The following is an 11,468-nucleotide window of genomic DNA, read 5'->3' on the forward strand; positions in this document are numbered from 1 at the left end:
CATATCATCATCTTGTGCGGCTAAGTGAGCCTGCATTTTTATTTTCCAGTCATCGAAATCCTCTCTGGAAAACATTGGGATTTTATTGAAGGAAGACATGATGAACAGTTTGAGTAGAAATATTTTGAGACGAGATACAACAGCTCTGATACCACTTGAAAGGATCGGTTAGAAAGTAATAAGTGTTTAGAAGGGGAGTTGAATAAACACTCACGTATTATATGTTCTTTTCGAAAATTGAGTTCAGTTTAGTGACAAACTGACACTCGGTATATCGTCAGTCGATAACAATCAGTTTAACTGAAAGAAACAGTTGCGGAAGTAAACTGACTGAAAGATAAAATAACTGAAGTAAAATGATAACTGAAATAAAATGCACACGGTTTGTTTCTGGATGTTCGGAGAATATAATAACTCCTACGTCACCCCTTCTATCACGAAGAGATGATTTTCACTAAAAGACTTTGATCGAATACAATCGTTGTACTGACCCACTTCAGTTTGGACTTATCACTGTCAAAACTGAAACTCTTTGTTACAACAAAAACTTCTACAGTTCGTGACTGATCTTAGCACAACGTAAAGAATCTAGCAAAGATTACAACGTGCTAATAAGCTCGAGAATGTAGCCTTGAATGCTACTGATAAAACTAATAAGTGTGAGCTTTTGATTTGCGTAGTGGTTTTATCAGCGTAACAACTTGAATGGAACAGTTGCGTTTAAATTGCTTCGTTGTTTCTTCAGCTGCTCTCTTCAGCTATTTATAGGCTTTTCTTCCAACGGTAACTTGATATGATATTTTAATATTATATCCGTTGATTGCTACGTCAATATTCCTCTGAAATTCGTACACTGTAGACTTCGAAATGCGGCGTTCCACTACGAGTTGCAGTAGGCTTTGTACTGATGTCGGTTGAATTTCCTTTTCATCTGATGACGTGTATAGCTGAACGATCAGCTGATAAGCTCATACTGAGTGAATCAACTGATCATTTTCCAACTGATCAGTCAGTTATCTTCGAAAGTCCTCTTAGGTTCAATTGATCAGTTTCCAACTGATCAGTCAGTTTACTTTGTCAGTTCAGTTTAGCTAGATTCAGTTGCCTTTGATAATTCACGCGATAATCTTCAGTTAGGCAAGCTGTGTAGTTCAATTACTCGATCCGTTAGTCCAATAACTAAACAGTTTGTCAAACAGCCGAAATTATATTTCCAACAAGTGTGTTTCTAGATGTCAATTTGGAAGATTTGAGAAGATAGAACTCAAATGTAGTCAAGCTAAAAATCTGACGAGCTACAATATTTTGATGATATCTTATACACCAGACATCCAAATGACCAGTGGATAATACAGTTGGAAATTCAACTCAATTCTCTACAAGTCATATTTCAGCTGGCCATGTTATTTCAGATGTTATCTATGCTAAATGGATGCCGCAATGTCTAGCTAGAAGTAACAGATACAATAAACGGTAAGACATGAGCAATTATGGTATTTTGGTCATATTTCTCAGCTCGACTATTGTAATGGGATGATTAAGCATGTGTTATAAATCTAAAAAAAATGATTTACAAATCATCTTCCAAAGATAAAGCCTGAATCAGATTTTATGAAACTGATAAATCAAGATGAATTTTCTGGTTTTGTAACAAGGATACAGCCGTTGGCTATACACGAGTAGTTCTATTATTTCCAGCATACTTCTCTTATATAAAATCAAAATTGATTGATTCTTGATTCTACAGAAAATGAAGAGAAAGTGCTACAATTTTCATATTCATCACTTTGTCCAAAAATTGATTAATCAAGAGAAATAAAACGTTAGACTTGGTCCGACTAGACTTGGAACGGCTCAATGAACAGTAAAAACGGCTCGATGTCAAAAATTACCAGAAAGTCAAATATGACCATTTCAATGTAAAAAAAAAAATCATACATAGCTTTTCTAAACGGTCATATTGTCATTTCAAATATTCATATCTTTCTGGAGGTCATAAATACAACACTTTGAATATAAAACAAGAAGATTAGCATGGGGATTCAAAGCATGAACAACTTAACTGAAGAAAACTAAGCTAGAATGAGAGCAAACCCAAAGTACGATGATATTTTTGAGAGATAAATACACTGTAAAATATTAAATCCTTAAAAACAAATCACTCACACAAAATAAATTTGAGATTCAATGAATATTTGAGTGATAGTCTTTACAAAAAGATTTAAAAGATTGTATTTGTAGTTTTGGCATAAGACATTAAACATTATGTGGATTGCAATGTTACGACCTACAATTGAGAGTGAGTTAGGAGTTTCGTTTAGGCAAGAGATAATTTTAAGTGAAAATGAGTTTGCACAAGGTGTTGTATAAATCAAAGTCTTCTAATAGATCATTCTTTTGTGGAAGGAGGAATTACGTGAGAATTGTTAATCTACAAACATCTATTAACAAATTCTTGCCTAATTATTTTATTGTATTTGCTTATTTCTATTATATTGAGATGCATTGTTGAACCATTTTATGTATTTTATCAAATGCAAAAATATTGCATACAAAATTTTTGATAAAAATACTTTAACCAAATTGTTTTTTTTATCATTTCAACTTACATATCTTTTAAATGTTTTATAAAATTTTTAATCAGTTTTTATTGGGTTATGTCGAGTTTCTTCTGCCCAGTCTAGAAAAAAACTCAATATAATTTCTCGATACTCGATTCATTTTTAAACATTTCAAGAACGAGCTATTGTAGCTCAAGTTTGAAGAAATTTTTAAAAAGAGTTTATCCATCACCTTTAAATTCTAATTCGATCCCAACCTTCTCAATTAATTTGTGAAACTTTTATTCAAACTACTGTTTTAACCTTTTTTCCCCCTTTTTAACAAAATACAAATGAGAATAGGTAATTTCACTTTGTATATAATTAAAGGAGAGTCGGTCATATTTAAACACACACCAAATAAATTCTTTAACAACCGTATGACTTAAATTTATATATCTGAGCCTTCAAGACTAGCCACACGTCTACATAGAGCCCATATGTGTTTACTTAAATTAACCACAACATCTGGAAAGTCCTTAACATTATGCACCTTTCATATGGAGTCAAATCCTTACTCCAATTTTTTTTAAAAAAATTCCTATATTCTTCCTCTCCGAAAATTTGTAACGGTTCACCCTTATGTCAGCTAAAGGCAAAAAATTACATGAGACGATCTCACGGGTCGTATTTTGTGAGACGGATCTCTTATTTGTGTAATCCATGAAAAAATATTATTTTTTTTATGCTAAGAGTATTACTTTTTATTGTGAATATCGATAGAGTTGACCGTCTCACAGATAAATATTCGTGAGACCGTATCACAAAAGACCTGCTCTCAACTAAAATTAGTCAAGTATTTTGATCTACTTGACATGTGGCCTTGACAGAATGACAATATCTTTCTATCAACCTCGAATAAACCCATCTACCCTCATATCCCAAATCAAAAAAATGCGAACAATTTACAAATTATATAATAAATATGAATTTTATTAACAAAATAAGTACGAATATAAATTGATTATTAGCAAAATCTATTTTTCACCATCTTACTAAGAAAATCCCCATAGCATTAGTTCGAAGAATGACTTACCTTCCTCAAATCTCCAAAAAATAACATTTCTTTCCTTTCGTTGACGTATCATTACAAGATTGATTTAAAATACCATAGAATAATTGTACATAAGGATGGACTTCAAAGTTTATTTCAATGGGTGGTCCATAGGTCCACAGCGTTACAAGCCATCTCATCCTATGTTATCTCTTGTTTCAGTCCACTCTGTGCCGGAGAATTGAACATGTTTGTGCTAATTTTTGGTGGTGTGAGAATAGTGGAAGTAGGGGAATACACTTGACAAAATGGGATAATCTTTGCAATCTTAAGGGGCGGGAGGCATTACGAGTTTCAGAAATTTATTAATAGCTTTCAACAAAGCGTACGTTACTAGCTAAACAAGTGTGGAGAATTATTCAATTCCCAAAATCCTTGATGTCCAGAGTTCTCAAAAGCAGATATTTCAAACACAAAGATATCTTGGATGTTGATTTTTGTTTCGCGTTCTTTATTGTGGGATCGAGACCTTATGAATAAAATGATATGTTGGAGAATCAGTAATAGGCAATCTATTTCATCCCATCACGATCCATGGATTCTGGACTTTCCAGCATTGCCCTAACTTGCTATCGAATCTTGATTTGAAAATGGCTAGGTACTTTCAACACGATGGGGTGTGGAATGAACAAGAAGTGAGAAATGCTTTCCCTAATGATGAAGCTGAGGCTATCCTTAGCATTTCTTTGAATCGGCGAGGTTGAGAGGATATAAGGCATTTGACATGAATATCTGATTCGAGGATAACAATGGAACAAACTTGGACTCCACCAACACTGAACCATTTGAGGTTAGATGTTGATGCAAGTCATGATGATACTAGAATCAGGTTTAGTGTTGGGGCCGTGATCAGAGATTCTTTTGGTTCAGTCAGGGGTGCATCTGCTTGTGTTATTAGACGTCTTAGATCAGTGAAAGACGCTGATTTATCAGCAATCAGACATGATATGAAGTTTTGCTTGAGACTTGGTCTTAATGACATTTATAATTTATCATATTTGTTACAAGTTGTCGACCGAGGACTAGGATACAAATGGTGTTCTCAGGATGAATAATGTAGGATGATTTAATGGAGAGATTGCATCTTGGATCACAAATATTGTAAATCAACATCTTGTGTGATATACATTGTTCATCTTAAAAAAAAAAAAAAAAACTCAATCATTCTATAAACTTTTCAATACTAGTTTCATATTACTTACTATATGCATTTTTTTATTATTTGACCATTGTTCCTTCAATTTTTGGATTGTTTTTAATGAATACGAAATCATTCTCACGCAAAAATTGAAAATATGGAAAAGACACGGAATTGCGGCAAATATTCATGACCATACATAAATTTTAAAAGAGACATCAATTTATTAATATAGACAAAGTCTCCAAGGCTAACACCATTTTGGTGTAGCAAATTTTTCTCCAATGGAGGCTACGTTATTTTGGCCTGCGTTAAATTTGGTNTAATTAATATAATTTAATATAAATACAAAAAATTAATATAACAATACAATTCATAAATAAATTGAAAAAGATAATTGAAATACAAATGCAACTTGAAACACATAATTCAAATACAAATGCAAATAAAAGACAATAATAGAAAGGAAAATACTTTTAGAAGATAAACAAACTAGAGAATCAATAATCTGGTAAATTTGATCCTGATCCTCCAAAATTTAAATATTATATAATTTATATTCATTTTGTATAAACAAACTAGACAATCAATTTCGTATATTAATTGATATTATATATAATTTAATTTATGTTATATAATTAAATTATAAACTTAAATATTATTATTTAAATTTTTTAATAATAAAACGTATTCATAATTTAAAATATATTAGATAAAATACAATAATTAATATATATAAAATAAAATAATATTTCGATAATATTTATTTTGGTGTAAGATTTGAAGTAAATAGGTTAGAGATGGATGTTGTATTTGATGCAGAAATCGCACTATTTTAGTGTAAAATTTACATCAAAATAGATTTTGTTGTTATAGATGATCTAAGTGTAGGATCACATAAATATAGTCAAGTAGTTCAAAATTCATTTTTTGAATGCTATTATTTTTTTAACCGTGGATAATATTGTGCTCATTCATTTATCTTAAAATCAAAATTTTGGGTCATCCATGAAAAAGTATTACTTTTTATGTAAAGAGTATTATTTTTTATTGTAAATATCGATAGACTTGACCCGTCTCACAGATAAAGATCGTGAAACCGTATCACAAAAAAACTACTCTAAATTCAAATTTACAATGTTAACTCGTAATACTTGATCTCTTTTCACTCTTTTTACAACCACGCTCTATCAAACCGATTAATTGACTTGGTTTGTGATCCGGTTCAATCAGTTCTATCCAAGACAAGCTTCACCACATGTATAAATATACACCAATATACCCATCATCCTCAGTAACTTGCACTACCTTTAGACACCACATCTACTCCTCTCTCTCTATAAGTACTTCGAGATATTCACTCCACAGCTTCTGCAACAAGGACTACTCAGTTCTGTTTTCCCTACAGAAAAAGAACACAAATTCCTTCAGTCAGTGGTGCTTATATAACGGGTTTCGCTTCCCCAATCTGCTCTTTTCCTCCTCTGAAAATCATCCACAATCGCGAGAACAAATTTGTGTGTGGAAAAGAAGTGCTTTTTATTCAAGAACTTTGGTCCATTTTTCTTGAAAACCAGAGAAAATGATCAGCTGGCACGATCTTTACGTTGTTCTGACCGCCATGGTCCCTCTCTACGTGGCCATGATCCTGGCCTACGGCTCCGTCCGGTGGTGGAAGATCTTCACGCCGGATCAGTGCTCCGGCATCAACCGATTCGTCGCCATTTTCGCCGTCCCGCTTCTCTCTTTCCACTTCATTTCCTCCAACAACATTTACGCCATGAACTTCAAATTTATCGCTGCTGACTCTCTGCAGAAAGTCATCATGCTGGTGGTTCTTTGTTTGTGGGCGAATTTCACTAAAAATGGCAGCTTGGAGTGGTCTATCACCATCTTCTCCCTCTCCACTCTCCCTAACACGCTCGTGATGGGGATCCCGTTGCTGATTTCCATGTACGGGGAGTATTCCGGCAGCCTCATGGTGCAGGTTGTGGTGCTCCAATGCATAATCTGGTACACTCTGCTGCTGTTTCTGTTTGAGTACCGCGGCGCGAAGATGCTGATAATGGAGCAGTTTCCGGAGACCGCAGCTTCCATTGTTTCCTTCAAGGTGGAATCCGATGTAGTCTCTTTGGATGGACAAGATTTTCTTGAGACGGATGCTGAAATCGGGAACGATGGGAAATTACATGTCACTGTGAGGAAATCGAATGCGTCGCGGCGTTCACTCGGGCATGGTTCGTTCACTGGAGTGACCCCAAGGCCTTCGAATTTGACTGGAGCTGAGATTTATAGTCTTAGTTCTTCGAGAAATCCAACTCCGCGGGCTTCTAATTTTAACCACTCTGATTTTTACTCGATGATGGGATTTGGGGGGCGGCTGTCGAATTTCGGGAACTCGGATACGGGGAGATTGTCGAACTACAACATGGGCGATATGTACTCTGTTCAATCCTCCAGGGGCCCGACTCCGCGACCGTCGAATTTTGAAGAAAACTGTGCTCCGGGGGGTTTAGTTAGTTCACCCAGATTCGGGCACTATGCGGGGAAGAGTGTTCCGAGTTCTTATCCTGCTCCGAATCCGGAGATCTCCTCCACGGTACCGAAAACCGGGAAAACGCATCAGTCTCAGCTCCAGCAACAGGGGAATAAACCAGGCCACGACGCGAAAGAGCTTCACATGTTTGTGTGGAGCTCAAGCGCTTCCCCGGTGTCGGAAGGCCGTGGAGGAGGTGGCTTGCACGTCTTCGGAGGGCATGATTTTGGCGCTTCCGAGCAGTCCGGGAGATCCGAACATGGTGCCAAGGAAATCAAGTTGTTGGTCTCCGATAACCCTCAGAATGGGGAGGCTAAAGGTGATTACTCCATAGTTAAACCCATTGTTGTGAATTGATTTGTTTTCTTAATTCTGTGATACCAAGGTGTTTGATTATGCTTTCCTGGGATTTTTATACTGTAGGTGTTTCTCAAACCGGCCAATTTGGCGGGGAAAACTTCAGCTTCAACGGCGGTGGCAGGGACCACGGCAATGATGACAGAGATAAAGACGGTCCCCCAGGGCTTTCAAAACTCGGGGCTAGCTCCACCACCGAGCTCGACCCGAGAACCGCCGGAGGCGTGAAATCCCTTCCCCCGGCAAGTGTCATGACTCGCCTAATATTGATCATGGTTTGGCGTAAACTTATCCGCAACCCCAACACTTATTCCAGCCTAATTGGTCTCATCTGGTCTCTAGTCTCGTTCAGGTAAGTTAGTGAATCTAGAATTCGATCACGAGGGGATTACTATTCAAATTTGATACATGAAACTTTCAAGACCCGTGATTGGTTAATGAATACGAGGATGTTTTTTTAATCACAGGTGGGGTGTGGAAATGCCTAAAATTGTAGCAAAGTCTATCTCTATACTCTCTGATGCTGGGCTTGGAATGGCTATGTTTAGCTTAGGTAAGGATCCTATATACACTTTCTTGAACTGGTATACTTGTATTTGCTCGTACATTTAAAGAAATAACCGTGGCCACATTTATTTTTACAATTCATGTTTAACCAAGGTTACTTATCTCAGTTATCCTTATGTTAAACGCTACTTATTATAGGAACGCTTTTCTTGAAATTTCTATCTTTGATTGTTGACAACTTCCCCTGTATGCTTTGTTACTCTTTGTTCTTTTAACACACGCACCCGTATGTTTCGAATTTATGACTTGGATACTGATTGATTTGGCCTCGCATTCTTGGATGGTGGCACAATGATTTAGCTCTCTTTTTATTGCTAAAATTTTGGCCACTCATCTTTCTCACACACCACAAATGTTATCCACAAGTGTTATTCAAGAATTTATTGCTTTGCAATGAACCACCCGACATATGGGACCGACGATAATGGGTACCTTTACCCAGACGGGGCATTAGCTAGCACCCTGGGTGGGTCAAGAACAGCTAGCATATATAATATTAATATTTTTTTCCCGAAATGATCCGTTGGTGTCTGTCTGCTGATCAATTTTTCGTGATTATTATTAGCGTGTACCGACTAGTTCATGTCGTGATTAGTGGGAATGTTTGATGGAGGTGGAAACTTTCCGTGTTTCGACAGGTTTGTTTATGGCCCTCCAACCGAAGCTGATCGCATGCGGGAACACGGTGGCGTCCTTCGCCATGGCGGTTAGATTCCTCACCGGCCCGGCAGTAATGGCGGTGGCCTCCATAGTGGTTGGTCTTCGTGGTACCCTCCTCCACGTCGCAATCGTGCAGGTGACTTTTGCTTTCTCATTAAACGTTTGCATTTAAAAATAAGGGTCCATAGGAACACACATGCATCATATTATAAGGACATAATTAGCAAATTTAGAGTTTATATAATGTTTATTTTCAAAAAATAATAATATGTACTATTAATTAATTTTTTTATTTGAATTAGGTGACATAAAAAAACAAAGAATCGCAAAAACAATTTTATCGAATGGAGCCTTATTTTTATTTTTATTTTGCTTACAGTTTGTCGATTTAGTCGACTCAATTTCGATATAATATTAAAAAAGAATCGCGGTTAACGAAGAGTTGGTCTCTATCCAACATGTGAAAGATTCAGAGGGTTCAAATTTCGCGAACCATGTGATCTCGGGACCATGCACAACTTGTAGGGAAAAAAAGACAAAATGTTGGGGCAAATTTAAAATAATGACGGAACTGTATACTAACATTAAAGTATAATTTTATTTATTTTCCTATTTAATATTTATATGTATATGTATGTATTTAATATATATATATATAGACGACATAATTATTGTAATCAAAGCCGTTTCATCTGCTGAATACTGTGTGATGTTTTCTGACATTTATGCTTATCCAATAGGCTGCACTCCCACAAGGGATTGTTCCATTTGTGTTTGCCAAAGAATACAATGTCCATCCAGCTATACTTAGCACTATGTGAGTACATTTCCAACAAACTTTTTTAGATTTAATTTAGTTCTAGGATACTAGTGTTTATTTATTTTTTTTACATTTACAATTTCAGGGTTATTTTCGGAATGTTGATCGCGTTACCGATCACTTTGGTTTATTACATACTGCTCGGATTGTAAAGCTCTCGAGACATGGTTCGAAGAGTGGCAATCTGCGCCAAAATAAACCCCTACTTTAGTGGCTGACATTGGATTCGAAGGAAAGAACTCAATTTAGTAAATCTCTGCTTCTTCCATAGACATATCGGGCTACGTCGTGTTCGGATCAAGGTATCTGAAATAATGGTTTCCAAGACCATGGTTTCAGATCTTTTTGACATCTTTGGATGAATTTAAGTTAGAAAATGGTTTAGTAGTAATGATAGAATATTAAAATGCACCCAGTATGAGTGTTGTTTGAATATTATGAGTTTGAAATCTATTTTCGAGTTGAAACATTTCGTGCAAATTAAAACCATCCATCCTAGTGCAACCGATGATTATCCGTGGAGGAATTTATGTGTACTAGTTTAGCATGCACAAGGGGGAGACAAGGACGAGGAAGACATGGAAGGATAAAATATTATTATCAAAAAGGCAAATTTTCCCACAATCATTCCTCGAGTGAACAATTTTGCTTTAAATTTTTCGTCAATTTCTTTGGCCTTGTGTTGGTTTTATTAATTAGACGTTGGTTAATGTAATTTTGTGTCGTTTGTCGTTTTACTTGACATTTGTAAATTACTTTTGGATGTTATCGATAAAAGGGTTTGGTGGTTAAATCATATTTTATTCCTCTTTTAGATCGTGAAAATGATTCTCTCTATTGATATGAGTGAGCTATGTAGATCCAATTTTATAATAGTTAAAGTGGACTTTAAATATTTTCTTCTGTACAAGAATAAATGACGTAAAATAAAGTACTCTCTACATCTTTATAAGCCAACGGAGGCTAATTTTCGTGGTACGTACATGCAACCTTTATAAACCAAAAAAAAAAAAACAAGGAAAAAGAAAATCAGTTCTTTATTATCTTGAAATGGAACTCGCTTCGAATTCGAGGACTTTAAATTTTGGATAATTTTATGTGATATATGCATAAAAGTAAATATATTACAAAAATATTACGAGTCGAACAGAGTTTTTTTGGCTATAAATTTAGAAATCAATGAGATTTTAGCTAAGGGTGGTAAAATACAACACGACCCGTCAACCTGACATGATCTAACACGAAAAAAATCAAGTTCGGATTAGGGTTTTTCGGGTTCGGGTTGGGTGGGTTCAGGTTAGTGTCAGGTTAGACGAGTTTCGGGTTGGGTCGGGTCGGGTCGCGGGTTGACCCGAAAACTTTTGTTTTTGAAAATATTACTTATATTTTTATATATTGTTTGTTTGAACAAAATTTATTGCATATTTATATGATAAATTTTCATAATTTAATATTTATTTTGTATATTTTTTATTTTTTTAACACTTATTAATTAATTTAGTAAATATACTTTTAATTTTTTACAATTAAATTTTCAAATTTAAATCGGAAAATTTTGTTATTATATGTCTAAATTAAAATAATATTATTATTTTTTATTTTTTGAATATTTTTCATTAAATTTTTTTAAAAAAAATAAAAAAAGAAAAATAATTCGGGTTAGACGGGTTGAGTTGGGTTAGACGGTTTCATGTTCGGGTTGGGGGTTTTCGGGTTGTTTCGGGTTCGTGTTAGGG

General features: G+C 35.2%; 1 protein-coding gene across 1 annotated transcript; it reads left to right on the forward strand.

Annotated features, from left to right (window-relative positions):
• Positions 1–6,080: 6,080 nt before the first annotated feature.
• Positions 6,081–10,528, forward strand: LOC140964216 (auxin efflux carrier component 7-like). The gene is made up of 6 exons (XM_073423794.1): positions 6,081–7,647; positions 7,752–8,037; positions 8,153–8,238; positions 8,891–9,048; positions 9,653–9,729; positions 9,818–10,528. Exons 1-6 carry the CDS (start codon positions 6,375–6,377, stop codon positions 9,882–9,884), a joined length of 1,947 nt encoding a protein of 648 aa, XP_073279895.1. The 5' UTR covers positions 6,081–6,374; the 3' UTR covers positions 9,885–10,528.
• Positions 10,529–11,468: the final 940 nt, after the last annotated feature.

Source organism: Primulina huaijiensis, chromosome 18 (assembly GCF_012295235.1).
Source record: "Primulina huaijiensis isolate GDHJ02 chromosome 18, ASM1229523v2, whole genome shotgun sequence".
Taxonomy (NCBI): domain Eukaryota; kingdom Viridiplantae; phylum Streptophyta; class Magnoliopsida; order Lamiales; family Gesneriaceae; genus Primulina; species Primulina huaijiensis.

Coding starts and splice junctions, on each gene's coding strand:
- LOC140964216 (XM_073423794.1), top strand. CDS start 6,375: ATGATCAGCTGGCACGATCTTTACGTTGTTCTGACCGCCATGGTCCCT. Junction 8,239..8,890: donor AATGGCTATGTTTAGCTTAG/GTAAGGATCCTA, acceptor GTGTTTCGACAG/GTTTGTTTATGGCCCTCCAA. Junction 9,049..9,652: donor TCCACGTCGCAATCGTGCAG/GTGACTTTTGCT, acceptor CTTATCCAATAG/GCTGCACTCCCACAAGGGAT.